The sequence below is a fragment of the Macrosteles quadrilineatus genome, unplaced genomic scaffold (genome assembly GCF_028750875.1).
Source record: "Macrosteles quadrilineatus isolate MER2022 unplaced genomic scaffold, UCM_ALF_1.0 Scaffold_4__1_contigs__length_99947679, whole genome shotgun sequence".
In the NCBI taxonomy this organism is placed as follows: Eukaryota; Metazoa; Arthropoda; class Insecta; order Hemiptera; family Cicadellidae; genus Macrosteles; species Macrosteles quadrilineatus.
Window position 1 is genome coordinate 97,688,054 of NW_026542597.1, and position 27,819 is coordinate 97,715,872.

Below are 27,819 nucleotides of genomic sequence, written 5' to 3' on the forward strand. Positions count from 1 at the left end.
ATGGTAAAGTTAATAATAAGGTTATGTCAATGGTAATAAGGTGAAAAAGACACTCCAATACGTACAAAATGTGTTAATGACAAATTATAACACTTTAAAATATTAAGAACTTAAAGATGCTTCAATTTACAATGGAATCATTACAGAATTACGACAACCCTCCTGCAACTACCACACTACAAAAAATACAATTACTTTATAGATACAATGAATCGATCACAAGTAACTGCTACATTACAGTGTAGCTCAAGGAGGTGTGGTCAAACTTTACAATTATATACACAGTGATGTGCTAATAGTTTTTAGTTTGTCGCACATAGTTTTGCCAAATACTGTACGTGAATGCCGCAACTATGTTTATAGTTGAGATAAAAACTTAGTCTATGAGACTTATACAAGTTCACGGCACTAATAGGGCGATGTTGATTTCTTTGACCATCTTGACTCTGTTGAGCATCTTCTCCAACGGCTCTCGCTGTAGAGCCATAGTGGAGTACCAAACTGGACTGTCCGGAACACAAGAACGCTCGGGCTGTAGGTAGAACACATCGTTACGATTCTTCACACTTTCAGGACTGAAACAATATATGAATTTTAATTCGTCATATGTTGAATAAATTGTAGTTTGAAAGTGTAATTTTTCAAGGCGATAAGACTCTTTGAAAGAGGCGAGCAGTAGAAGCAGCTTAGAAGGAGAGAAAGTGGGAGGAAAATAAATACTACCATATTTCATACTTTATTACTCAATTAATTTTAGTTAAACAACAGATGGAATTCACCCAGGGGATACTACTTTACATTTAGCTTGGTTCAAACCATTTACCTAATAGCTTGTAGATTATGAATAAAACATATATTTACCATTTAGACAAGTAAAACTCGTAAAGTTTTACAGGACATCTGAGAGGGTTTTCTTCATCCTCTTGCTGTTCATAAACCTTCTTCTTTCTCAGTTTTGGATCGTCTGAAAAAAAAATTTGCTTTGTCACTTTTAGTTAAATAACCGTTAAGTTTAACTTTCCTATACCACAAAATGTCTATTTTGAATCAAATTATAAATTATCAGCCATAATATTCAACAAGTCTATAGACAGTTTTTGAATGAAATCATTTAGACTAAAGAGAAAATGTCACATGTATATCTGACATCTGAATAATTACCAATTAGGGATTATACAAAGAAAAACATATCAGATGTAACAGCAGTTTGGTAAATTAACAATAAATATTTGACAAAAGGGACTATAATAAAAAAGTCCAAACATTTATCTATTTTAACTTAACCTCCAAGTTATTTTACCTTCAAATTCAGGATAACAATCTGCATTTGTTACAATCACCACTAATATTTGCCATACTTTATGGCACCTAGGTAATAAAAATTAATGGTAAAAAAACTGTGTTGACCAACTTTTCACTCGACTTTCAAAGCTTATGTTTCAAATCTGAGATATTAAGTTTATGCTTTGAGTGTTGTTACAACAAGAAATTCAATCCCTAAATTGATGCCAGTTTTTGAATAAAATTGTACGTAGTTGAGTTTACCAATGAGTGCCTGGGGAGGGTAGAACCTGAGCAGTACATTGCGAGAGCCTGGCGGTCTACCACCTGGCGCTCCTGACTGGTTCTGGTTCCTCTTCCAGTGCTTCATGATGTGGGAGAACGACAACAGCAGGTGCTCATCTACGCTCTGGAACAGACAACACAACTTGTCTACATTTTTCAAAGGACTTTTTCCAGAAATAGAGTTTAGGTAGCTATATTTCTCTTGATGAAAACAAGAGTCCAGGAGCTAATAGATACGCAATAATACAAAACACAACACTGGTATTTCAAATAATGGCTAAACATACCTCGTCAGACAATCCTTGACATGTAGTATCAAATGTGCTACATATGTTTTGGCGGTTATTTAAATTCCACAAAAGGGAATTTGCTTCTAGGCCTACTGTCTAAATGGTGGCATATATTTTAAGTTTTGAAAAAAAAACTGTACTGTATTACTATAGATTTGGAAAGCATCAATTAATATTAATGACAGTATCTAAGTTATTAAGAGAAATCAAATCATTATCAAAGAATTTTTATTGACTCTTGCCTACAACTATAATTTATTCCAAGAAAGTATTTGACTTAACCGTGTTTTGTGTTTTTTATGACTTTTCTATCAATACGAAAAAAGGAGAAGAGTTTAGGCTCGTTTATTTAGTAAATAATGCAAGTAAAGTTTCAAAATAATATTATATGTATAATTCTAAATGAATAGCACATCATTTTTTATGTTTCTGGGATTACCCGTTTCAACTGACATTTTCAGCTATCGAACTTAGGTCCGGTCAAGAGGGGGTCTACTATAGCCAAACAATAGTGATAGGAGTATAAACTACCAATGACATGTATTGAGATATGCCTATATACACTATAACGATCAAATATATTAGGAGGCTACAAACGACACTATATACAGATCTAGAGACTTAACAACATGAAATGTACGCCACTGATGAGCGTCTTAACAGCTACTGCACAATGTCAGGTACATAACTACTAGCCACTGCTGTTGCTTGCCACCCTTAGTTTCTACGTGTTCCACTGATGTGTTCTACTCACAGTGAGGTTGAAGTGCTTGGTGTTGAAGAACATGAGTGTACTGAGCAGTACGTGTGGAGAGTGAGCTCCTAACTGTTTGCTTTCCCACAGATGTTCCTCTTCTACTCTGGTAACAATGTAGTCTGCAAACAAAAAAAAAGGTATACAAAGGAATGTATATTTTCCAAACTGGCAAACTGGCATGTATAGTCCAAACTAGCAAAAGAAACACTAAACATAAGAATATTTCACTGTCATTGACAGAGTTTTCAACTAAGAAAGATGATTGACAGTTTGGCCAGGTGGCTCACTAAGCGAAGTTCGAACTAGCAAATTATTAACAAAATCAGACACAAAGTGCACCGACCAGCCCCTACACTAAAATTACAGAAATCCAAATTCGCTCAACACATTATTGACAATTACCATGATTACTGGATATTATAAATGATGGTTTCAACCTTCTACATTACTGCGGGAAAGGAAATTTATTAAATACTTTGGAAGAATTTGAAATATACAAAGACATAAAAACTAGGGACAGCAAACAAATGTTGAAAGAAAAACTCAATTGTGAATCATCAAATATATTTTCAACACTCTCGTCCCTCACTACAATAGTCCAATATCAGCTGTTGATATTCCAGAGGACAATCCAGTGTCCACGTCAGTCCATCATAGCCTAGTTCAGTCTACTTCCAGTCCTGTCTGCGACAATGTATAGTAGGACACAAAATTAAAGTCCCATGTCTGCAGGTAGAGTGGACCCGTCCTAATCCTGCTTGTCAAAACAACACTATTGTTGGGAGCTTGGCTATTAAACCTGCTTTGGCTCTGGATTTTCCCAATGCGTCCGGCCAGAGCAGGTTCATACACCGAGACTAACTCCTTGACCTGATAACTCGGTAACAGGAAATCGTAGAGCGTTCACTCAAAATAGTTTTTATTCCTCTTTCTCAGACAGACAAAATGATCCTTCGCATGATGCTCCAAGTTTTATGGTTCAATTTATGCAAATTGTAGTAGGACGCAGAATTTCCACAAACAGCGAGGGGAGGGCGGTTTTCCCGGCCCGCCAGCATCGGCCGAGCTCCCAACAATAGTGTTGTTTTGACAAGCAGGATTATGACGGGTCCACTCTACCTGCAGACATGGGACTTTAATTTTGTGTCCTACTATACAATGTAGTTGATGTGCCTATACGTAATCGTTTTGTGTTTTGTGTAAATGTTTGTGACTCATAATGACAACCGCTCTAGAAGTGAATGTTTTTGTAAGCCTGACAATAGCAGAGCTAAGGAACTGCCAATACATATTTAGTTTTAAAATACGACACTAAAGTACATGTTAAGGATTGTCAGACATGGTACGTTTTTTATCATTATTAGTCATAAAACGCAATCCTGGGGATATAAAAATGAATTATAATTAATAAATTAGTAATTTTTTAATAAAGATAATCAAAATCAACAAACACAAATACTTACGGTGATCACTAAACAGCTCAGAAAACTTTTTGGCAACCTCATCCAAAGCATCTGTGAAAGTTTCAAAGTACGGGTCGGTAAAGATATTATCGATGCGGCCGCTCTCAAACAAAAACTGTTGTATGCCTAGACACAGGTAGTAGATAGTGTCCGGGGCGTAAGATGTTCCGTTGGGTTTCTTCACCTGAAATTCAATCAGTAGTGACACATTTTGCAAAACCAGTTCTCTAAGAGAATCAATAGATGTAGCTCCAATAGTCCATAGAAATTTGAGATCTTTGTCGTTTTTAAAGAAAAACATTCAGCTCAGGTATACATAACAAGGAAGAAGAACTGGGTGCACAACTAATTCACCTATGGAAAAATATCCAGACTTTTGAGAGCATATAAAGAACTGCACCCCCACACACATTGACCCCCCCCCCCCCCCAAACCCAATTTTAGAGGGAACATCACAAAACCGCAAACTTGTTTAAATATTTATCCATTTAAAAATCTGAGCATTGGTAATACAGACAATTCATAAATTTGTAGAAGTGCCATTTATCTAGTTCCTTACAAGGCTTAAAAGAGCAAAACATCAAGAATATAGATAATTTTTTGGTAAAATAAAATGACTGGATCTCTTTTCTCAGGTGAGTTTGTGGCATATCCTTTTCTTCACCTTCATGAAATCACGATTGAAAAAAAAGTTGTAGGTAAAACGTTCAACCGGTATTTCTTAAAATGGAAGTATATGTACATTTAAAACGAATAGCCTAATCCAAGTAGAGCCAGTTTTTACCTCTTTGACGAATAAACAGAGAGTAAAATTGAGCTCGTCCAATGTCAGCTGAAGCATGTCTGTTTTGAAGGGTTTCAGTTTCTTACTTGCAGTCTCGTTCAGCCTCTCAATTTCAGCGTTTTTCTGGGTAACCCAAGTCTTCCATGCATTTACACCGAACGTGTACTGAAACCAGCCAGTAGAGAATTAAAATAAAATGAATAGTAATCAAATAACCTAAGTTACTTCTTAATTACATACACTACCTATTAATCAGCCACCATAAACTAGACAGCACATTTTCTTCCTCCTTCCACAATCTACAATAATTGGAGGGTGTGTCTTCGATTGTAAAAACTTCTTCTGCAATTAATTGCTTAACACTTCTATGATTTTTTTCTATAAAATTGGTAACAATGTGACACAATCTCCAGCCGATGAAGCAATTAATTTAGTTGGATGCAAAACTTCTGATTGTTTTAAATTTAAATTAGTGAATGGAAAAGATGTCCTAGATGCCGTAAAGTCTCTGAAAAGTAAATATTCTGCGGGGTGGGATGAAATACCGTCAACCTGTAATTGAAGCAGCTGCATCTTTTATTGTTACACAGCTTACTTCTGATATAATCATAAGTCTAACAAAAGGAGACTTTCCGTAAAAACTTAAAACACTCTACAGTAATTCCTATTCTTAAAAAATGAGATAAAAAGTCAATTGATAATTATAGACCAGTGGCCTTGTTACCTGTGCTATTTAAAGTTTTTGAGGAAGTTGTATTAAAACAAGTTGTTCCATTTTTTGAGAAACATGTTTTACATTCAAATGAGTTTTGATTTAGAATAAATAGTTCAACAACTCAAGCCATGTTTAAATTAATAACAAAGATTTTGGACCCCTTGGATAGGTAGCAGAACACTGCTGGTGTGTTCAGTGACCTGTCCAAGGCTTTTGACAATGTTAGACACAATATTTTGTTGGAAAAGCTGGAATGTTAAGGTAAGAGTAGGAAGGTGTTTCTGTGGTTTGGCGACTATCTCCAAAATAGGTTTCAAAATGTAAAAATTAATACCTTGAAGGGAAACTAAGTTTTTTTCTGATTGGAATAAAGTACACTTGGGAGTCCCTCAAGTTTCAAAGGTAGGACCATTCTTGTTCTTAATTTATATCAACGATTTGTTTTCAAATGTAAATTCAGATTCAATTTCATTTGCAGATGATACTACAGCATGAGTCAAAGGTAAAGACAAAAATGAATTGGCACTTAAAATATCTTCCTCTGTTCTAAACATCAATTTCAAGAATGGTCTTAGCTTAAATCATACCAAGACTAAAATATTAGAATTTTCCGCCTCGTCAAACAGGTCCAAAGAAGTAATTTTTTCAGTTCCCAACACCAACATTGACCTTCCTGTCTGTAAATCAGTAGATTTTCTGGGACTAACAGTTCAAGATAATTTAAAATGAAATAACCACTGTGACCATTTATATGACAAACTAGATAAAGCTATATTCAATCTCCGAATTATTAGAAGAATTTGCGACGACAAGACAGTGATGTAAGTATACCATGGTTAATTCTTATCAATTATGTCTTACAGTTTGTTGTTCTGGGCAAATTTACCTTCTAGCAAATACATCTTTAAGCAACAAAAAAGGCCATGCATGATTTGTACTGACATGTCACATATTCATTTCTGATAGTCAGCCTTTGGATTGTGAATTTGAGCCAGCACCCATGATTCTACTACTTATCATACGCTTAAAAATATACAAATTGGAAAGGTTTCACAGTAAAATAATTTATTTCAACATTCTAAGTCGTAACTAAAAAGAAAAAGTATTGATAATAATAGGTAAAGTTATCCCTGGTTACAGTAGATTACAAAATTGACTGGCAAAAAAATAATGCAAATGTTAATATTGCATACCAGCTTAGTGATAAATCACGATCAGCTGCATTTGTTGTGTATTCACAGGGGTTAATTTATTAGTTTACATTTTGATTCCGATTATATCTGGAGCAGGGAGCTCAGCCAAAAAGTCAGTTAATAGTTTTCAATTTTGAGATTTTGCAGCATTATATCCAGTGCCTAATATGGCTCGAGATAATTCTAGAAACCAGCATTTGCGTCATAAGCCCCCACCACTCTTGAGGTTAGATATGGTCAGTCCAGGACTCAACTAGCTGGACATGACTCTCCCGCTGTTGCTATTAGCAGGTATGTGGTGATAAGCTAATAGGAGATTTACATTGCCCGACCCTTGGTTCATTAGTAGCCCTCTTAATTCTTACCTTTCAGTAATGGGGATTTCTCTGGGATATTAGTACTTTAGTTAAAGAGTAAGATATTAACACGTAACATGTATTATTGTAATTGCTTATCTGCTAAATAAATGAACCCTATTAAGTTCACGCCCGAGTATTTATTCTGGACGCCCCACCCACTAGCGGATACAACACATTGAAGTACATTTTGCATTATATCTAATTTAGTCTTAAGATTTCGGGAATTTCACTATTTTTCCTACCGTCACAGGATTAACCTTTAATTTGAGCCCTCTTACGTCATTCTATGACTTCCCAGTCACTTGCAATTTTGACACGTGCAAAGAATCGCCTTACGTAATTACTATATAGATTTGGTTAAGAAAAACACCTTTTAGCTTCCCTGTAGCAGCAAACGTAATTGCTCGTTAAATTTAGCGTTTTTTATAATGGGGAATTTTGTTGTAAATTTTAGTAAAAGTCCAATCAGAGAAATTGAAATTAGGTTAATCAGCAAGTTTTCTACAGCAGGAGTACTATAAATAACCACTAGGATTGAACAATTACGAGTTACCTTCAGCTTCATGTTGACGTCAGGTTTAGTTTCCCCGACCGTAGGAGAAGGTTGTGATGAAGTCTCCGAGTTGTGTTGAGACTTCTTCCTCTTCGGCTCGGAACTGTCGTTTCTCTTGGACCTCGTAGCAGGAGCTGCTCTTTTCCTACTCCTGGTCTCCCTCTTGGGTGTATCACTCGAGTTACCTGTAAAGCAGTTTAAAACGTTTCACACTTCTGAACTGAATCAAATTGTTAACGAGTGAAAATGAACTACATAGGCCAAAAAATGTCTCTTGGCTTAGTATTTTGACTTAACGCAGGCGTTTTTACGTAAAATCTTTTTTACCTCGTCTCGAAAGAAAAAATCTCGACCAAAATAGAATCTTGTCTCGTAGAACAAGATTTAAAATTTCCCGAAATTTTGGGAACATAACCCAGTCACCGTTAGGACTTCTCCACCCATACTCACTCACCACCCTTAACATCGTAGACGCCGTTATACCATTGGCTAGTAGCCTTCAAAACCATCTCTACTTGCCAACCATTGATTTGTACAATGCTGTTATCTGTCCACCTCGCTGTTATATGCTGTTATCTGTCGCTGAACCACTTCGAACACTGTGGTCCTTTGTTCAGTCTTGATGATTTGTTTGGACTTGGACATTGGACATGATCTAGACTTGTAATATTCAAGCAATGTTGTTGGGCTTCAAATTATCAAAGCCAAAATGACCCACAAACCTATGACTTTTGCTGGATGTTAGGGATGTAATAAACCTTTAAATTGATCGAATAACAAGTTTTTCTAGTACAGCTATAAAATCAAAACCAAGTTAAACTTTTCCATTTTCAAGCTCTTTATTACAAAACATAATATCTAGTTCAATTCAAATATTTGGAGGGTTTGAATTTTTGGTCCCTTGATGGTTTGAATTACCTGCAAGGTGGAAGTCATACACATGCATCTCAACCTAATGTACTGTATTGGCATGCTTTTTTCTGTAAAAGCATGTCTTGTGATAGAATACAGGATTTTGGTTTCCAAAGTCACACGTTCAAGTCCTGTCGATCACTGAGGGATTTTATCCAAGTTACAATGCTGCGCCCCTTTAGGTCTAGCCCGAAGTAATGTGAAAGCGGTTCCAAGCTATAGCCTAGCGTAATAAAATGAGAAGCAGGACATAAAAATGTAATAAAGAAGCATGTACTCACCCTCACTCTCCTGTTGAATGTTGCTGGAAGGCAGCTGTGTCTCAAGGTCTTCGCCACTCGCCGGAGTTGTCAGTTCTGTCGCCATCTTCAGCGCCAACTGTACAATGTCTTCACCAAACGCGTTACTGTTCTCCACCGGTTCTGGCTCAGGGGTAAACACCTTCTCCTCTACTTCCGCTACTCCTGTGTTCCCCGTACTCTCCTCGTCAACCTCTGCTTCAGCACCGCCGTCTGCATCACCTTGACGGAGCAGAGAAAGGAATTAGAATCCAAGTTAGAATAATCTGCAGGAGGTTGGTTACAGTTTTTACATGTAATAAGTTGGCATATTCAAATCTACTGATATATTTATGGGTCTTACTAATTCAGGAGCAAGCCATGACCATGAGTCATGACCTGAAGATAAAGGATAAGGTCTTAGTGGTAAAGAGTTCTTGGAGTTTTAAAGACACTGTGGTGAAAATAAGGACATTTGGATCACAAAATGAATGTCGTATCAGTCTGCGTGTGGCATCTTTATCCATCCATCGTCTTTGTTATTTGACTCGCCCAACATTTTAAAATGTTGTGTAGGTACTGTATACAGGGTGTCCCGTAACTCTCTGGACATATGTATATAGCGTTATTCCTTAGGTCAAGACAAACACATTTCACCATAGGAACATGGTCTGTGGTGCCTGGTTTACCGTCTGTCTGTATTTATGTATGGATGTGTCCAGAGAGTTACGGGACACCCTGTATATGTGTGTGTGGTTATTTTATCTATGACAATAACAAAAGTTACAAAGAGGAGATCAAAGGTTTGACAATGAGGACACATAATGCTTGAAACTATACATCAAGTCATCAGAAAACTATAAGGATTGAGAAGAAAAGGTAAACATTTAAACTATAGTCCTCGCCACCCTAAGTTGAGGCAGCCCAAGGCTGCACGGGTATATCTAGTGCGGCCTTTGGCTGCCTCAACTTAGGGTGGTGAGGACTATACTTAATTTGCACAAATTGGACTTGGTGCAGATTAGGATTATTTGTAAACAACCCTCATTTCAGCTATAATTATGTTTATTAAAGCTACCATAAGTGACATGATGGGAAACATACTGTGAGACGGAGAAGGAGGTGCGTCATTATCGGCGTCATTGTCTGCCTCAGGCTCACTGTCCGAACTGGCCTTCTGCGACTTGTCTTCCGCGACCATCTCTGCCATCATCAGCAGTTCCGCCTCAAACGGATCGTCAGGAACTTTCTCTTGTATCCGCTGCAATCCACACAAAATATGACGAAATTGTGAAAAATTATTCTCAGTTAGGGGTTGAAGAAGTAGCCTACAAGTTGCAAAAAGAACAACATAGCACAGGTTAACACTAAAACACAAAGTTCTTTTACTGATGAAGCCGATGTTGAATTAAAGAGATCTTTTACGGCCACTTAAAAAGAAATATTTCAACTTCAAACACATATTAAAAATGTAGAAGTGATTATAATGTAACATAGACAAATTATTAAGTCATGAAAGCCAACAAGATAAAAAAACATTATGACAGCTTCAGTAAAGAAGTTATTTACCTTCAATTCCTTCATAATTCCTTTGATGGAGTTCCTAGTTGTCGGAAGGAACACTGGAACAGGGATCGGTATGGGGAAGGGTGTTGGGACTGGGAAAGGCATGCTGTACATGGCCATTGGGCACGGAATAAAAATAGGAACTGGAATTGGAATGACTGCTTTACCAATATAGTCTGAAACAAACACCACTGAATCAACTTTAAGTATGGAAAAGACCCAAAGCAAGATCAGAGAATAATACACCACTGACAATTATTTTGCATTAGTAATTTGGTATGTTTGTTCTCAGTATGGTGTAGCCTACAAAACATAAAAAAATGCATTAAACTTTCAATTCAAAATCAAACAAGTTATGTTTTTCAACATATCTAGTTTTAAAGTTCAATAGGCTAAAGTACAATACTGACCATCTCTGTTAAACCCAAAATAATTAAGGTATTTACATGATATAAATTAAAAATTAATTAAATAATTTTACTGAAATATTTTCGACAGTCATCTGTTACTTACCGTCAGTCTGGACGTGAACTGAGTTAGCATGTGGACGACAAGAGACACTCTTGGTGCAGACGACGGGTTGTGTCTGTGTGAACTTGTTACGGACCGTGGGTGGCTCACATAGTCTGGCCACCAGGTTCAGCTTACCACTAGCCTGGTAACATAGTTGCTTTACTGTCTTAGAAAATATTGGGGGAGGGAGTAAATTCTTAAAGAATTTTACAAGCCGTAAATAAAAAATTTGTTTGGTTGGCGTTTTGAACTAATTTATTTAGTACCTATACTAGATGTTATTATCTCTCATTAAATTTTAGATGAATATTGTACAATGTATTTACAATCAAACAGTAATAAATAGTTAACACTTACTTTCGCTGAAGAGGAGGCTGATATTGGTTGGCCGTTAGCGAGCGAAGTTACAGACGAGATCACTGGACTGGTCACACCTTAACAGTAACAATCACCTTCAAGTTATGTAAATAGTCTATGTCGAATATAAACCAAATTCGATATTGTAAAACTTCTAAGAAACGACAGTACTCAAAGTACCAAATATGTTTGTTGATGCAGAGGGTGAGCGATCAACATGCGTGGAAGTGAAAACAGGTGTGCCTCAGGGCTCGATTTTGGGTCCATTATTGTTTCTTTTATCAATAAACGACTTACCAGCTATTGTATCACTTTCCTCAACAACTATGTCCATCCCTAGTTCTATAAATGTACTATAGAACCAAAAACACTGGTTTCATCTCTGTTACTACAGCCACGTCAAAGCTATGCTTACTAGTGATGGGTAATGGTTGGTACATAAGCAGTTGGTGAGTTGAGTGTCCTCAGTTTACAAATGGCTTATGTCCTGAACTAAACAGAAAATTTAGTGACAGTAGTATCAAAGTAAAAGTTAATATAATTACCTGAGTCACTTTTCGGTATGACCCTTTTGGGAGCACCTAAAACAAAAAAAGGACTAAAATTAATAAATTTTACAATGCCATAATTTTACACAATACATTTACATTTCAGACATCATTAAAATACAATTATGAAAAGAATATATAAATGCCACTCTGAAATAGGTAAGTCACTGATAGCGATTGAGCCTACAAAGGATTTCAGCTTATTTAGGTTAATTAACATAATAAAGCTCCAACATTACTTTCTGTGAAACCTAAGTATATACCTACTTTTGTCATCCTTTAATTGATAAGTATCTTTTAATTTTGTAAAATTACAACTGTTGAGTTTTGTTTAGCTGAAATTTTACTTTAATTTTTGTTTCTCTGTACTTTTGTGGGAATAAAGTACATTTTGTTTCAATTTAATTTAGAAGAGCTCGTCTCAAAACATTAACAAAAACTGTTTAATAGACACTGTCCTTCTTCTCATTACGTTAAGACAAAACCTTTGGGTTTGGATAAGACAACACTAAATAAACAGGTCGTAATACTCCTCAGACGTGACGTCATCATAGACGACGACAATGTTGTAATGTTATTTTTTTAGTTATATTTTTGTTTCATAAGAAAAGATTAAACAAGCAGCTGATCACAAAAGACAAACATTACATCATGCCTGAGGAGCATTACGGCCTGTTTATTTAGTGTTGCTTTGATTACTATAAAATACCTCCTGGGAAAATTCCATGGGCATAGACGAAAAAAGCTATTTAATTTATCGTGGAACATTAATCTGGACGATCTAGAAACACAAGCTGATTGACAAGGGTCTACTGTTCAACAATCAACACAATCCTCACCAGTAGGTATGGGAGCGCCTTCGTTGCCCTGCAGTGTGATAGGAGTCTTGCTGTACTGTTGTTGGAAGTTCATGACGCAAGGGTAAGTGCAGAAGTTTCTAATAGTGGCGTCGCTCATGGTGAGATGATACTGAGCCTGTGCTACGGAGTTGCACATGTCACACTTGATCCTGCAATAGATTAACAATAACAACTTTTGGTGTTTGGGACAGCTGTTGAAGTTGTATCAGCCATTGAATAGTAGTTTGCTCTATTGCATTATTGAAACACATACAAAGGTATTTTCATCAGTTTAAGACTAAATGTTTGAAGACTAATAATATTAACAAACAATTAATCAAAGTTCCAGAAAAATTATCCAGGGACAGAAAGTTTGAGGAACAAGTCAACTCAGATTATCAATTTTTTTGGATGCATATTTTAAGCTGAATATGAATCCAAGGTAAGAGTAAAATATAGTTATTATGATCTTATAGATTTGTTTCTAACTAAGATCAGCTGGTGCGTTAATCAGGATCATTTGTTAGGACTAATTTATCATTGAAAAAGGTTCTACCCGGCAGCCTCAATTTCAATTCAAGATGGCGGATTATATGGATTGAAATATAAAAACTTTCAACATTCTACAACTAATTTGTTTCTAATGTGTGTACTTTTTGTGCTCTTGTGATGGGGGGAAATTAATCTTTAACTAATTAATTTAGAAGTTAAAATCACATGTTAAAAAGACTAATTTATGGATTTAAAAAATTAATTTGTAAATACTTAAAAAAAACAGTTACGAAGTTTCAGTTCATCTAGTACATAGTTTGCATCCTTGTTAATATTTTACAGTTTATTTCAAACTCAATAAACACTTTAATAGGACCATGTTTACGTGGGAAACAGCCCTCTTGAGAACCATAAAGTATTATGCAATGTATGATGGTGCAATATTGTACCTCTTGGATGACACAGCGTTGATCGACACCTGATACAACGTCAGACAGTTGAGTGAACACATCATGAGCACCTGTCCGTTGCTCTGCACCCTCTTGATCATGTCAAAATTGTACTTCTTAACCTGTAAACAAAATTAAATGTATCAAAAATACTACACAACTCACTCGCAAATGAAAGTTCTACAAGTGATTGCTATGTAGGATGATATCCTGTACGAAATATGAACAACCTTCTTCAAGCACTGTCACTAGTTCTTTCCATCAGATAATTTTCCATCTAAATAAATGCTTGAACTATTTTCTGATTGTGTTTAATGTGCCAGAAAGTACAAAAATATGTCAAATAGAAATAACACTTGTCATAAATATGTTTACACTTATGATGATGATTGGAGTGCCCAATCTAAATCGATCCCCACCTACCACCTTTTATATGTATTTACTTACTTGTGATTAAACATTGTAAGTGAAAATATATTAATATAAGTGTTAATTGACGTATTTTTGTGCTTTCAGGTAAATTAATAACATGTACGATGCTGATCAATGAGTTATTTGTTTAATGTGGTGCGTTAACAGGAAACATAATTAAATATATTTTACTATAAACTGCAAACTGCAATTGTTAATTAGTTACCACTACAACCATTTCAGAGGAGATGAAGGTTCAAAGAGTAACCAAGTTAGCAGCTTATAGAAAAAAATACTTAAACAAAATATAATCAAGTTCAGATTTAAAAAGTAAAAAATGTACTTTACCTTACACCAGTTACAAGGAACAATCTTTCGTTTAGCTAGAATGTAAACGTTCATGCACGTCTTGCAGCAGAAGTTGTGTGCAACGCCTTCATAAAATATGTTGAACTTCTCTCCCACAGCTTCCTTGTCAAAGTACTTCTTGCACATATCACACCTATCTGAAACATAACGGCTTACTTACATCGCCAGAACAAATAACAAGTGCAATACATTTGACCAACTAGGCCTAGATTACACACCAATAATATGAGGGCTGTCCAGAATGTAAATGATTTGTTTACACCTCTGTTTACGCAAGAAGGGGCGAGAGAAAAGGTAAAGAGGAGACGGGCAAGCATGTCTATCTTGATGTCTGAGCGCTATGACACTCCAGTTGTAGCCTACTAGAGAGCGTTTCGTGTCGCAAAGTTACAGTAGCAGTATGAATGTCAGCCATAATTGTTTAGTATTCAATTTTTGACTGCAAAAACCTATAAGCCAATGCCAATTTATTGATAACTTTGTAAAATATATTGAGAAACATCACTGAAGGTGGAGTGAATCATTCATTAAAGAAAACAATTGTGGTGAACATGTTTGCTGGGATTGTCTAAGTGGCTGAGTAGTTAGTGCCTGCAGTTAGGTTAGTCCATCTTGATAAGTAAGAAAAAAATCGTCCGCAGCATTCTATTAAATAACACTGGTAAAAGAGAGGTAATTTCCTCAGAACCAACTAATAATACCAACTCACCGACAGACAGTTGGTTGGCGAACTTGTAAGCAGTAAAGCAGATGTCACTGCACAGTTTGTTGACCTTGTTGTCGTAGCAGACTTCGATCTCCACCAGTTTCTCCACGTTGCAGACGGCACACGGACACATCTGCGGAGGAGGATTCTGGTTGCTACTCATCTGCTCATACTTCTCCATACAGGCTGGCGTGCAGAAGTCCTATAAACAAAGTAGATTGAGTTTGATCTACAACTCAATCTACAGGCTACAACTTCTCAATCTACCGGCCGGTCACGCATCTGTCTAGTGTTCCCGAGTACTCTGTCTTTTTCATTGTTAAATGTTCGTCTATCAATGTGTGTTCTATGTACTTATTTATTAAATGATGACCTTCATAAACGGAGATGAATAACGACGCCTTGTATGGCCTGAAGATAGTTCCCTATGAACCGAAACTATAGTTGCCACAAGTAGCAATTTGGATTACTGAATGCAGGTATTTAAACCATTATAAATATTCAAACGTAATCCGGAGGCTAACAACTCTTGAAAATGAAACTAAACCATATCCTCTCCCATTGCAAATGCAAACCCAAGTATGCATTTTATACTTATATGCCAACCCCGTACAAAAGACGGGTACTCTGCTAGTACTGTATAAAGTTCATTAACATAAGTTATAAATTTACCTTTCTTTTAATGACTGCTAAGTCATTGTTTAAAACCGTCAAAGGCCAGGAGGAAAGATTTTATTAACTACAAAAAAATTACTGATTTTAACGGATTGAATTTTTTTTTGGTTGTGTGAAGGGAGTAAAGCAAAAACTAATAGGACTTTACAATGGGATGAGCATTTTACTTGCAGCCTCCAAAAACAATGACCTGTTTGGAGCCCCCACAACTGACCTTGAACGTGCCCTTGTCTCCGACGGGGGCCAGGAACCCCTCGGCCCCGCTGGAGATGTCCTTCTGACAGAAACTGCAGACCTTCAAACCCTTCTTGAACTCTTCCAGACAAGTGGAACAACAGAACTGCTTCACTTCGTAGCCGAACCTCACACAATACTTTCCCAAACTCGACTGTTGCACGTTCCCCTTGCAGTTGGCACAATGTGAGCCCAGTTCAGTTTGATACTTGCCTGGAATGGAACATTTGTATAGTGAGATGCTATAGGTATACATACAGTATTGCTACCAGGCATGACTCATTAGTATGTGAACAATTTTAACTTATATTTTGATTATGAAATAATGAATTTAATCATGACTAGCACTAATAGGTAAATAGCCAGGGCAGCTAAGGGAAAAACAAGGGGTGGTTGACTGATATTTGAGAAAAAACTACTAACTATAGCAGGAGCCAGAACGCTATCCTGCCTGGAAAAGTTAATGTCCTCCATGGAAGGTATATCTTGTAGGCTATTAGTACTCATTTTATATCCAAAACAATATAAAACTCACCTAAACACTCCTCACTGCAGAAATCCATAGTCTCCCAGGAAAGGGTTCGTTCATCGTCTCCGTTAACAACGTTGGTACACTTGGCGCACTTGCGTACAAACCCGGTCCTGTCCATGGGCTGGATGTCAGCTGATTTGAGTTGTGACATGACAGTTGACACAGGCATGATCTCTCCGCAATCTGCTGTCTTGGAAGGTCCATCACGGAAAGTAACCACACAATTGTTGTCACAAAAGTACTTCTTCTTATCACCAAACGAGGGTATGCCGACTGGGTTTTCCACGACCTAAGAAATCATGTAAGTTAGAAAAAAATTCAATCAGGTTGCGACTAGTATATGCATTAACCCGGGAGAGGTCGCATAGCTGTCGAAATGACAGAGTTGGTACTTTTTAGCATAAAGATTGTATTTATTGTGACGACCACCACAGTGCTTAACACTGCTTTTAAGGAATACCTTGAGCTTCTTCTCGTCATCCACATTCCCTCACTTCAGTCCAGGGGTAGTGTTAATATATTAGTGATCAATTCCACCTGGTGTTTATGAAATACTGGCTAAATATTGAATAGCCTACTAATAAATAAAAAAATTACTTTACCTTTTTACAAGTAAAACATGATTTAGGACCATCGTTGGGAGTTCCTTCTGTAGACTGACTAGCAGATGACGGACGATCCGACTTGTTGAAATTAACAACACTAATACCAGACTCTTCATTTGTCTCTTTATCAAGCTGCGACAATACCTGACGCAAAAAATATAAGTGGATGGTGACCAAGAAATATACAAACTATATTACAAGGTAAATACTTAACTAAAACCTTGTACTAATAGAAATATAGAAATACTTGTCAAGATATGACAATTGTCAATACACTGTATTTTTGTGTTTCAATGACAATAAATATTCTTGATTCTTAAAACGACACGTCATTTACCTCACTCATTTACCTTTCACTTTCAAAATTTGTTTTGAAACACAAGATAAATTTCATGGATCTTGAGCAAAAGACTACTACGAATGTTCTAGATCAACTTCAAAGTGCAGACTGTTTGATATAACATGATGAAAACAGGGTCTCCATACAATCTTAATGATCGAATTCACGGTTATTTTGGTTTGCATATTTTTTTAATATTGATAAGGGTGGAATCAACTTTTTCTTCATATCTAGAAGTTTTGGATCGATTCCTATTTTTAAGATTTTGCTACACAACTCATCGTTTATTCCAAGCATACAGAGTTGGCAAAACCCACTTAGGTCTTTTCACAGTTAAGTGGATATATAATTTAACTAAACTAAAAATTTCATGAAATAATGGTCAACCTTTCCAAAGAGAGACTTTTAGTTGTAAATAAATTGGGGATTTTATACTAAAGTATTAAGTTGTAATGGGCAAAATTCATTAGGGAATTCGTTTCCATTATTTTAAGGCCGCGAAGACTTGAGCGCGCTTGACAACAATGTCAAACATGTCCACTACAAGTCAAGTCTCCTAGTTCGTGACTTGACCGCGGCGACCTCGGGGCGCTGACGTAGCAGTAGTGGGGATTAGCTGAGACTGCCGGACAGTGGACATTTCTTGGGACAATCGATGGCGAGCGCTTATTCGCCAAACATCCCCTCTTAAGACTCTTAGGACCTGCGGCGAGCATAGGTCGTGGATGCGACTCGCAACGAGCGAGATTAAAAACAATAATAAAAATCGAGATAAGTAGCGACAGACGTAAGTACTGCAGTATATCCTTACATTATTAGTCTTATTTTCCCGTTCACTTTGGCAAGTAAAAGTTAATTTTCTTTACGATCATCTTAGTTGTAAGAGATTAGCGTATTGTATTTCTCAGGCCGGCACTGCGAGTGCAGTGCCGCAGTAGCCTACACTTTTTAGTTTATTTATCTAAAGTGGTTTTTATTTTATTTTATCGAAAAGTATTTTATTTAGTTATTTCGAAGCCAAGAAGTTTATTGGCATATTAGCACTGACTCATTTCATTTTGTTAATTTATTATTGCGTGTGACGACATTTTATTTCACTACGAGAATATTATTTTTAGTTTTTATTTGAGAAGCAATACCTTTTGTTAGGCCTAGAAGCTGGTCACGTATTTTAGTTCACCTAGAAGCATCGTATTTAGTGCCGATATATTCCTAGTCCCCTGCGTCGTTGTGCTGAAATACAACCATAGTATACTCATGCGTGTAGGACGACGAAGGTACCATCTATGAAGACCGTGAAGCAGTTAGCGAGCGACGGAGACTGTTAGCGAGAACCCTGGACTACTCGAGCTGTCCGAGCAAATCGGAGGTAAGTTTAGGATAGATTGACCCTACCCGACATAAACACCTCACAAAGTTCAAGTAATAACGTTCAAATAATCTAAACTTAAGTAAAGAAAAGTAAACCTCCTTTTTAACAAGCCTTTTAAAAAGTGCCTGAAGCATTTAAGGGGAGATATAATTATGTAGTATGCTTTAAAGTATATTTAACCTTAATAATTTATTCGATTTTTTAAATAGGTACAATCATTGACTATACACAGAATTCACACTATTCACTATAAACTATACCATTGATTATACATAGAATTCACACTATTCACTACACACTATTATGTGTATAGTCAATGATACATTTTATCGTATATGATAATTTTACTGACATTATCTAATACCTACATAACAATAACTGCCAAATAGAAATTTCAAAATGTAATTTGAATTTTTTTTTGTTATGTAGAGACTTAGAGTTAATTTAGTTTAATGTTGCTAGACATCGTATTTCATTCCAGAGGAAGTTGTTATAGTAAAAATCAATCTAAGTCATAGATTTTTAGATCTTTTAGATTTCGATAGATTTTTACTATGACGACCTCCACTGGAATTAAATTTGATGTCCTTCAAAGCCTGATGAAGTAATAGAAATGAAACTGCAGTAGCCTATAGGCTTTTGAATACTAGGGATCACTTCGAAAGTAGGATAAGGTATTTAAACTATAATCTATTATTAATTTAGTTCTTACCTTTATTTGAGATTCCGCAATTTTCGCTGCATTTCTTTTAGGGGTTCGTTTTACAGCTTTTTCCTTAGACTTCAACTCTTGAAAGTCAATATCACTATCACTATCTGAGGAACTTTTTTTCCTGTGTCTAGATCCAGATGGTTTGGCAGCTTTGGTTGGATGAGGATGTACTTTGTTCATCACATCGTTTGTAGTAGTTTCTGCTACCTTTGTAACATCTCTTAACTCTGTAATGTCTCTATCATCTTCTATCATAACAACATCTTCTTCTGTATTACCATTTCCGCCACTTTCACTTTTATCATTTTGATTTCCCGATTCAGGTTCGGTAGGTGGAGTGGTTTTTAGGCCTTTGTCATTAGCAGTATTTTGTACACTTAAGCCAGTTTCACTTACTGCAGTCTTGTTTTCAGCATCATCAGTAGTTTTTCCACTAGCGGTTTCATTTTTCCCCTCAGAATCCAAAATTATCTCGTCAACATCCATTGGCTCATCGACTGGTTTTGATTGACCATTTTCCTCTTTATTTTCAACACTCTCTGAAAGCTCCATGGTTACTTCCGGTTGGGTTTCTTTAACATCAGCTTCATTTGCATCTGCTGGTGCATCTGATTTTTCTGATTTATCCTCTTTCTCATTAGTTTCCGATGTATCCATAGCTACATCTGATGTTTGAGCAAACGGATCTTCTCCTGCAGGTTCCTCAAATGAATCTTCTGGTCGAGAATTCTCTTGCTCTACATGTAAAAATTTGGTCCCATCTAAACTATCATTTTTATTCACACTATCACTAATATGACAAGTGTTTGTAGCCTCTTTTGATTCAGCATCCATGGTCAAATTTTCAATTTCATCAGAAGTGGAAATGGAGTTTTCTTTGGCTTTGACATTTTTTTCTTTTTCAACTTCTTCAATATTACTAGAAGTCACGTCAGTATCGGCTTCAGATGTTTCCCCTTCTTTAAAATTTGAATCTGTTAATTCAATAGGATCTACAGTTTTTTCTTCATTTTTGCTGGTACAACCATTTGCTTCATTTCTTTCTTTTTCATCACAACTGACTGCATCTTGTATTTCTGCATTTCCCAAGTTTTCATTGCTACTATCGGGTACTTGGTCCGTTGTTACATTTGAACTTTCCGTATTTGAAAGATTCTCCTGTTCAGTTGCCTTTTTGTAGTTATCGTCCGTTGAGTCCACATTACATGTAGGGTTGACAGGTTTACTAGCATCAGTTACAGTGCTGCTACTTTCATTTTCTTCAGTATCTTTCAAAAGCTCGTCTTCGTCAACGTCACCTTCAAAATTCTTGTTCGACTCTGCTTCATTCAATTCTACATCTTCAACACTAGTTAAATTATCATTACTGCTTGCAACAACTTCATCATTACTGTTATTTTCAGTTTGTGGTTTATCGACTTTTGGTGACTTTTCTTCAACAACTGCTTCGTCCTCAACACTAGCTGAATTTTCATTACTGCTTGCAACAGCTTCTTCATTACTGTTATTTTCAATTTCTGGTTTATCAACTATAGGTGACTTTTCATTAACAACTGCTTCGTCCTCAACACTAGCTGAATTTTCATTACTGCTTGCAACAGCTTCTTCATTACTGTTATTTTCAATTTCTGGTTTATCAACTATAGGTGATTTTTCATTAACTACTGCTTCGTCCTCAACACTAGCTGAATTTTCATTACTGCTTGCAACAGCTTCATTATTACTGTTATTTTCAGTTTCTGATTTATCGACTTTTGGTGACTTATCTTCAACAACAGCTGAGTCCATTTTTATATAATTATTATTTCTTTGTCTTGAAATTTTACTGATTACTGCAGGTGAGCGTGAGTGAATTCATAACTGATCCTTAAACAAACAATGAATTGTAACTTAAACAAATTAATTAATTATAGCACATTAAATATATATTCAAAATGTATTCAGCTTTTTCTAGGACTACTACCTACACTTTTTAGTATTAAGTTTTGATTTTAGAGGATGTTCCATACTATCTAGGCCTACGGAATATTAGCAAATTTCCCATGGCATAGGGAATAAGCTGTATCCAGTGTGGAAGGCTCGTGACATTTCAACCAGAACCAAGTTGAAGATATTTAGTAGCAACGTCAAGGCTGTGTTGCTATATGGGTGTGAGACTTGGAAGGTATCTTCATCTTTGACACAAAAGCTCCAAGTTTTCATCAATTAGATGTTTGAGAAAAATACTGAAGATCTACTGGCCGGAGGTTATTTCAAACAGAGAGCTGTGGAAAGCTACAGATGAAGAACCTGTAGAGATACAGATTAAAAAACGCAAGTGGCGATGGATTGGACACACTCTTCGTAAAGATCCAGATGCTGTAGAGAGGCAGGCCTTGAGCTGGAATCCCCAGGGGCATAGACGAAGAGGAAGGCCTCGAATGACCTGGAGAAGAACTATAGAAGAAGAAATAAGAGATGCAGGGAAAAACTGGAGGGAAGTAAGAGCCTTGGCTGCCAACCGAGTCCGATGGCGTTGTTTCGTGAGGCCCTATGCTCCGTGCAGGAGTGAAAAGAGATAAGTCAAGTCATAGGGAATAAGGTATTACCGTAAGTCTTTGAGTAAGACCGACCCAGGACGAATTTTATTTTTTTGTTTAGATGTCCTCAGAGACCATAAAACCATCTGTTCAATTTCACATAAATAAGTATGTCCGATAGGACGATAACTTGAGCAAAAATGATCCAATTTTGATGACAATTGGCACAAGCATATAAACCTACGTTTATTCAAAAGAGTTCCCGAACCAGCATGATTGGACAATTGGAACTGGGTTTATTTGGGAGGGAGGGGGTTTATGGGGTAAACATTATGTTTTCCTGGTTTTTACCCTCAAAACAAAAAAAGTTAGCAAATTTGTTACTAAACCATTTTGTAGAGCTTAAAAAACAAATAATTTGATAAGTCAAGTCAATAATTTATTTTCACAAAACGTTCACAGATCCAGCATAGCTGGGAAACAGGTGAAATGGTCATATAATTAAAATACATAAAACTATAACTAAAAAATATGCTAAGAAATCAAATAAATACATCATTTAAAAAATCATTTACTATAAATAAATGCTGCAATTTATTTTTCAAATGATTCTAGTGATTTAATATTTTCAGGCAGTTTATTATATATTTTTTCCCCTAGATATTGTGGAAGGGTTTCAAGTGAGGTAAGTCTGTGAATGGGCAGTTGTAAATCGTTTCTGTGTCTTGTTAAATAATTATGACTATGATTTTCATTCATAAAAGATTCAAGGTTTTTTTTATCAAGATTAATGTTTGCAGGATTAATAAACTGAAGCGTTATTATATGCCTAACGGTTGAGGAGAAGATTCAAAAATAGTAATCTTTATCACTAGGAGGGAAAGTGGCTCTTTTGGTACACAATTTGGAAATTCCATTAAGTACGAAAAGACACTTTCACTCCGTGTGATGTACAACTATTTTTATCGTAGTGGAAATAAGTTTCAAATCATTACAAAATATCACAACATAATTTGAGGTTATACAAAGTCATCATCAATGTTTACATTTCTGATGTTACGAACATAGCCTAACTTAAAATATTGTGTGATTAAAATTACCCCTTATATTTCAAGCTGGACCCTCTGTAAACTCAGATATAAATCAGTGATTTATCTTTCAAACAGTTTTTGTTTAAAATGGGGATAGTTTACCCCACCATTGAATGTCGTCGAATTTTTTTAAAGACATTTTAAACACATACCTAACATAACATGGTAGACATTTAACGGGGTAAACAGTAGAATCGTTGACCAGTTCAATGACATGTGCCGGCCGGCCAACTTTTTAAATGTGTCCACCGTGTTTTATAGGCCTAAGCTTAATGTGTGTTAAATGCCTTTAGGAAAAATTTGACGACATTCAATGAATGGAATATTTTAACCTTCTGTTTTTATAATGACTAGGCTACTTAGCACAGTAGACTCCCTCTTATCTGGACTCCTCGGGATCAAGGCCAGACCCCTGGAAAGAGGGAGTCCACTGTAGTCGAAACAAGTCAACGGAAGTTCCACAGAGGAATTAAGGACGTCAAGGTACGTAACCTGTTATAATTGATTACCAATTTCGGAAGGCTTCAACATGAATAATTTTGGCATCCTGGATCAAAAAATTAAGTATCAATGTAGGTATCAAAATCAGATTTGATGATAATGAATGTTCCCTTAAACAGAAAAGTACCCTGCGGGACCGTTTGGTGGGCAGAGGCAGACCTCTGTACATTCATTAACACATTCACTGCTAATAATATATAGCCTAATTGGCTAAAAACATAAACAGAATCATGTACATCCTCGAATGCTAATTTATTTTTAAAATAATAAATTGTAAATGAAAATGTAATATAAATTCTCTGCTGACACACTAATTACGCACTGGGTTTCATTAAATTTACGTTAGCACTAAATATGTTAAGTGAATTGGAGGGCACACCACATTTGACAACCCGCCGCTAACTTATCATTTTATTAGAGTTTATTGTTTTTTTTTTTTAATTTTAGTTTGAAAATTTATGCAATATTTTCCTACTTGTTGGTCGCCCATCCATGCACTATTCAAGTCCTTAATGAAGTTAAGTAACTTAAATGTAAATAAGATGCAATTTTTGTATGCCTGATAAGTTAAAGGCTAAGCTAAGGGTATTTTTTTTTTTTTTTACTGGGCTATGCTAATATTGATTGTTTATAATATACCAATTAATAATCACTAGTTTTAACTATTTCAATTAGGTATGAAATGAAACTGCCATACAGTTACCTTTCAAGTTTATTCATTAACGGAAAACTCCATTTTACATAGGTACCGGTATGTATACAAAGATGGCAAAACGTTACATTACAGGCTTACATGTCATACATACATGAAGATAAAACAGACTAAAAATGACCTAATGAGAATGTATCAAACCTTTCTACGATCAACAACAAAATATGACAATTTAACAATCAACATGGGGAACAACTAATTTAGTAATTAGCTAACAAAGTAAAGTAACAAGTAACAGTATAATAAATCTCTTAATGATTGACAACAAGAACAAGCAAAATCAACATAACTTGGTAGGCTACAAGAAAACAGTTTTTAACTTAAGAAGTTAACCTAACTAACCAAGCTTGCTGATAATTAAAAAATCGAATGAAGGTTTAAGTACTAATCGAATTTAGTTTCAATGGATATTTAGCAGCAGCGTAGCCCAGTTAAGAAACTGTGCCCTATGTTAAGCTATAAGTTTTAGGATCCCAATATATCATAAAAAAATACAAATAGTATAATATTAGCAGCCACAGAATAAGGCCTGTGACTTTTGCGGGCAGGCCTAAGTTATCAGGTTGGTATGGGATTTTATTATTATCTTGGTAGGTTAAGTTATTTCAGTTTTGCTGAAATCAGTGGCGGATCCAGAGAGGGGCAAAGGGGGCAACCGCCCAGGCATATATATATATATATATTACTGCATGTAATACAGTGGTGCATACACATTGTGTAAAATCATTTGTCACTCTAACTTTGTACAAAAAATGGTAGGCCTATACAACTACAGTACCGGTACCTACCATTTGGAGACGTATGCTTAGTTTACACCAATTTTTCGAGGGGGTACCTCCAGACCCCCCAGTTCGCCCCCCCCCCCTCTTGTGACTGTTCTAGTCTAGATCCGCCACTGGTTGAAATGTATAAGCGGATGTACATAACTAATGAAGCCTATTCCTATCTCTGACTTGTATTTTTGCAGCATGTAATCCACTTTTTGCCGTGTCCATATGCATGTATATTTGTCTACTGGAATAGGGTACAGTAGGCTAATTCATTGATTCTTGATACCTACATTGTTACTGAACTAAGGCCTACTTACATTTTAACCCTCCAAGTGTCTTTAGTTTTGGTCTTAATGTTCGCTCATTTATTGCGCAATCGCAGGGTTTTATTAAAATGTATCTTAGAAACTTAAAAACAATGTAAAGTATACTGTTTCATATATCATTTTGTTTGGAAAATTATGGGCTTCAATGTAACATATAAAACATTACAAAAAAATGTTCAACAATTTTTGTGGGGTTAACATTTCTCAATAATTATAAAATAAACTAAAAAATTTATGTTTGCGCTCAATAAATTGTTATAATTTAGGTCTACAAATATTTTAAAATAATGTAGCCAATTTGTTCAGAATTTTATGAGGATTCCAAAAATATAATATAATAATATAAGGAAGTAGGTTTGCAAATAAATAAGTTATGGGCAAAAAACAGATTTCGGTACATAGCGTTTAGCTAAGAATGCATAGCCTAACCATAGCTAGGAATCTGGCTGATAATTTACATCAATATCACTACATACTTCCTTAGGATCATCAACCAGCCCTTCAAAATCACTTAGGGGATCTTCTTATAATGCACCACGTATATGACTACTTACTTTTGATTTTTAATACTAAAACAATGATGAACGTAATAAAACACATCAGTCATTGGTGCGAGGTTAACCAAGCTGTTTACAAATGCCCACATCAGCTGTCTGCTACAATATTTTCGGAACTAAAATGAAAAGCGTATAGAAACAGACATCAGGAGAAAGCTCTGAATCTGCTGCAAAAACGATACCTAACTCGATTAATTGGAAAATAAAGCTTTTGATTTTGATTTTTGATTTTGATCCAGTTCAATCCGATTCAGTCAGTCCCAGAGCCGTCGCCGTAAACAATGTTTGTGAGTCGCAAAAGCGACACATAACACTATAGCGGATGTGTTATGAGTCGCTTTTATGACACATAACACTTGGAGGGTTAAATGTCTAGCCTAAGCCTATCTGCTCCGGTAACACTGTGACAGAGCCTTGAAGTAAAGTTCTCAACATGCTTAGGCTATATTCTGGGGAAAGATAATATATTATCGGTATTATATTATTGGCATATAATGATAACAAAAAGGCTAGGCCACTCAACTAGGCAAACAAGGAAACAAAGTGCCTTAAAAAACAAATCCTTAAGTCTTAAGTTACCTTGTTAGAAGTTTTGTTTTTCAAGTAAGATCCATGTATACCTTAGCCTACTAGCATTAACAATTATTGGGGATTCTATAAGTTATAGGCTATAATTTGGAGCACAAAATAGACGGATAAGCAAACGAAATTAAGGTTATAGAAGTTCACTCGTTCACTGCATTAATATTAAACCAAGTAAGATGAAGCGGACCTAATAATATAACCACAAACTTTGCAGAAAACTATTGCCATTGCCACCGCCTCTCCCTTCCCTCACTCTCTCTGTCTGTTTCAGTTCAGTTTCTTGACGAGACCTTACCGTCAGACCGCCACCGCCCACTACCGCGCCATGCAGAACCACGGCCGCCTTTAACTCCAGGGCCCTGTTTCATAAAAATACTAGTCTAGTATTTACTAGTCCATGGACTAGTAATACTAGTGTATTTTACAAGTCTACGTTTCAAAAACCTACTAGTGTAAAATACTAGTTACTAGTGTAGGGACTAGTATTACTAGTGGTTTTTACTAGTGTAGACAGCAATGTGTTTCATAAAGATTTACTCTTGTAAATTACACTGGTAAATACTTGTCATTTTCTAACAACCTCTCTACACCCGTATTATTTGAAGTAGACTAGTATTTTTGGAAAGAGTGTTATTTCATTACACACATTACTTAAAAAAATGAATTATTGAATTCTTTTTTCAAGTGCGTATTGTCTCAAGTTTGCAATTTAAGATAAAAATAGATCTGTGAGTGCTAAAATGATAATTATTAGATGTAAATTACAATCAATAAATGTGGCGAAGTACAAAATGAGTGAAATTGAATTTTATAATGTATGTAAAATTGCCCTATTAGAATAATTATAATTATAAGTTATCAATTTCTGTGAAATTTTAGTCTAAATTTACTTGAGTTAAATTTCATGGTTATATCAACTATTTAGTTATCACAGATAAAAGATTTTTAATCTTTGAGATAAACCAAATTAAAAAACCGCATACCATATTGCATACAAAGATGTACAAAAATGTATCCAACATTGCAACATTAATCAGATTATTTTACACCCAAGGCTCTCGGTTTTATTTAAAGACATTTTAATAGGAAATAATAGTAAGACAATTTTAAAGAGGAGTTTCATTGTATTTTTTGAGGTGCTTATTATTTGCTTCCCTAAATAGCTAAA

The 27,819-nt window shown here is 35.7% G+C and overlaps 2 protein-coding genes across 2 annotated transcripts; one reads left to right on the forward strand and one right to left on the reverse strand.

Moving 5' to 3' along the window:
* Positions 1 to 58: 58 nt before the first annotated feature.
* Positions 59 to 26,875, reverse strand: LOC128991929 (zinc finger MYM-type protein 3-like). Its single transcript, XM_054415215.1, has 22 exons — positions 26,646 to 26,875; positions 19,591 to 21,456; positions 17,164 to 17,310; positions 16,565 to 16,850; positions 16,010 to 16,242; positions 15,124 to 15,322; positions 14,394 to 14,551; positions 13,635 to 13,756; positions 12,694 to 12,863; positions 11,852 to 11,887; positions 11,307 to 11,383; positions 10,950 to 11,091; positions 10,440 to 10,612; positions 9,975 to 10,131; positions 8,874 to 9,113; positions 7,681 to 7,865; positions 4,861 to 5,025; positions 4,077 to 4,260; positions 2,611 to 2,732; positions 1,546 to 1,690; positions 862 to 964; positions 59 to 575 (listed from the first exon to the last, which is right to left on the reverse strand). Exons 2-22 carry the CDS (start codon positions 21,376 to 21,378, stop codon positions 401 to 403), a joined length of 5,007 nt encoding a protein of 1,668 aa, XP_054271190.1. The 5' UTR covers positions 21,379 to 21,456; positions 26,646 to 26,875; the 3' UTR covers positions 59 to 400.
* On the forward strand, positions 21,735 to 22,151 carry LOC128993184 (uncharacterized). The gene is made up of 2 exons (XM_054416945.1): positions 21,735 to 21,754; positions 21,800 to 22,151. Exons 1-2 carry the CDS (start codon positions 21,735 to 21,737, stop codon positions 22,149 to 22,151), a joined length of 372 nt encoding a protein of 123 aa, XP_054272920.1.
* Positions 26,876 to 27,819: the final 944 nt, after the last annotated feature.

Coding starts and splice junctions, on each gene's coding strand:
- LOC128991929 (XM_054415215.1), bottom strand. CDS start 21,378: ATGGACTCAGCTGTTGTTGAAGATAAGTCACCAAAAGTCGATAAATCA. Junction 16,851..17,163: donor CATGTTTTACTTGTAAAAAG/GTAAAGTAATTT, acceptor ATGATTTCTTAG/GTCGTGGAAAACCCAGTCGG. Junction 11,092..11,306: donor CAGCCTCCTCTTCAGCGAAA/GTAAGTGTTAAC, acceptor CTATGTTACCAG/GCTAGTGGTAAGCTGAACCT.
- LOC128993184 (XM_054416945.1), top strand. CDS start 21,735: ATGGGTGTGAGACTTGGAAG. Junction 21,755..21,799: donor ATGGGTGTGAGACTTGGAAG/GTATCTTCATCT, acceptor TTCATCAATTAG/ATGTTTGAGAAAAATACTGA.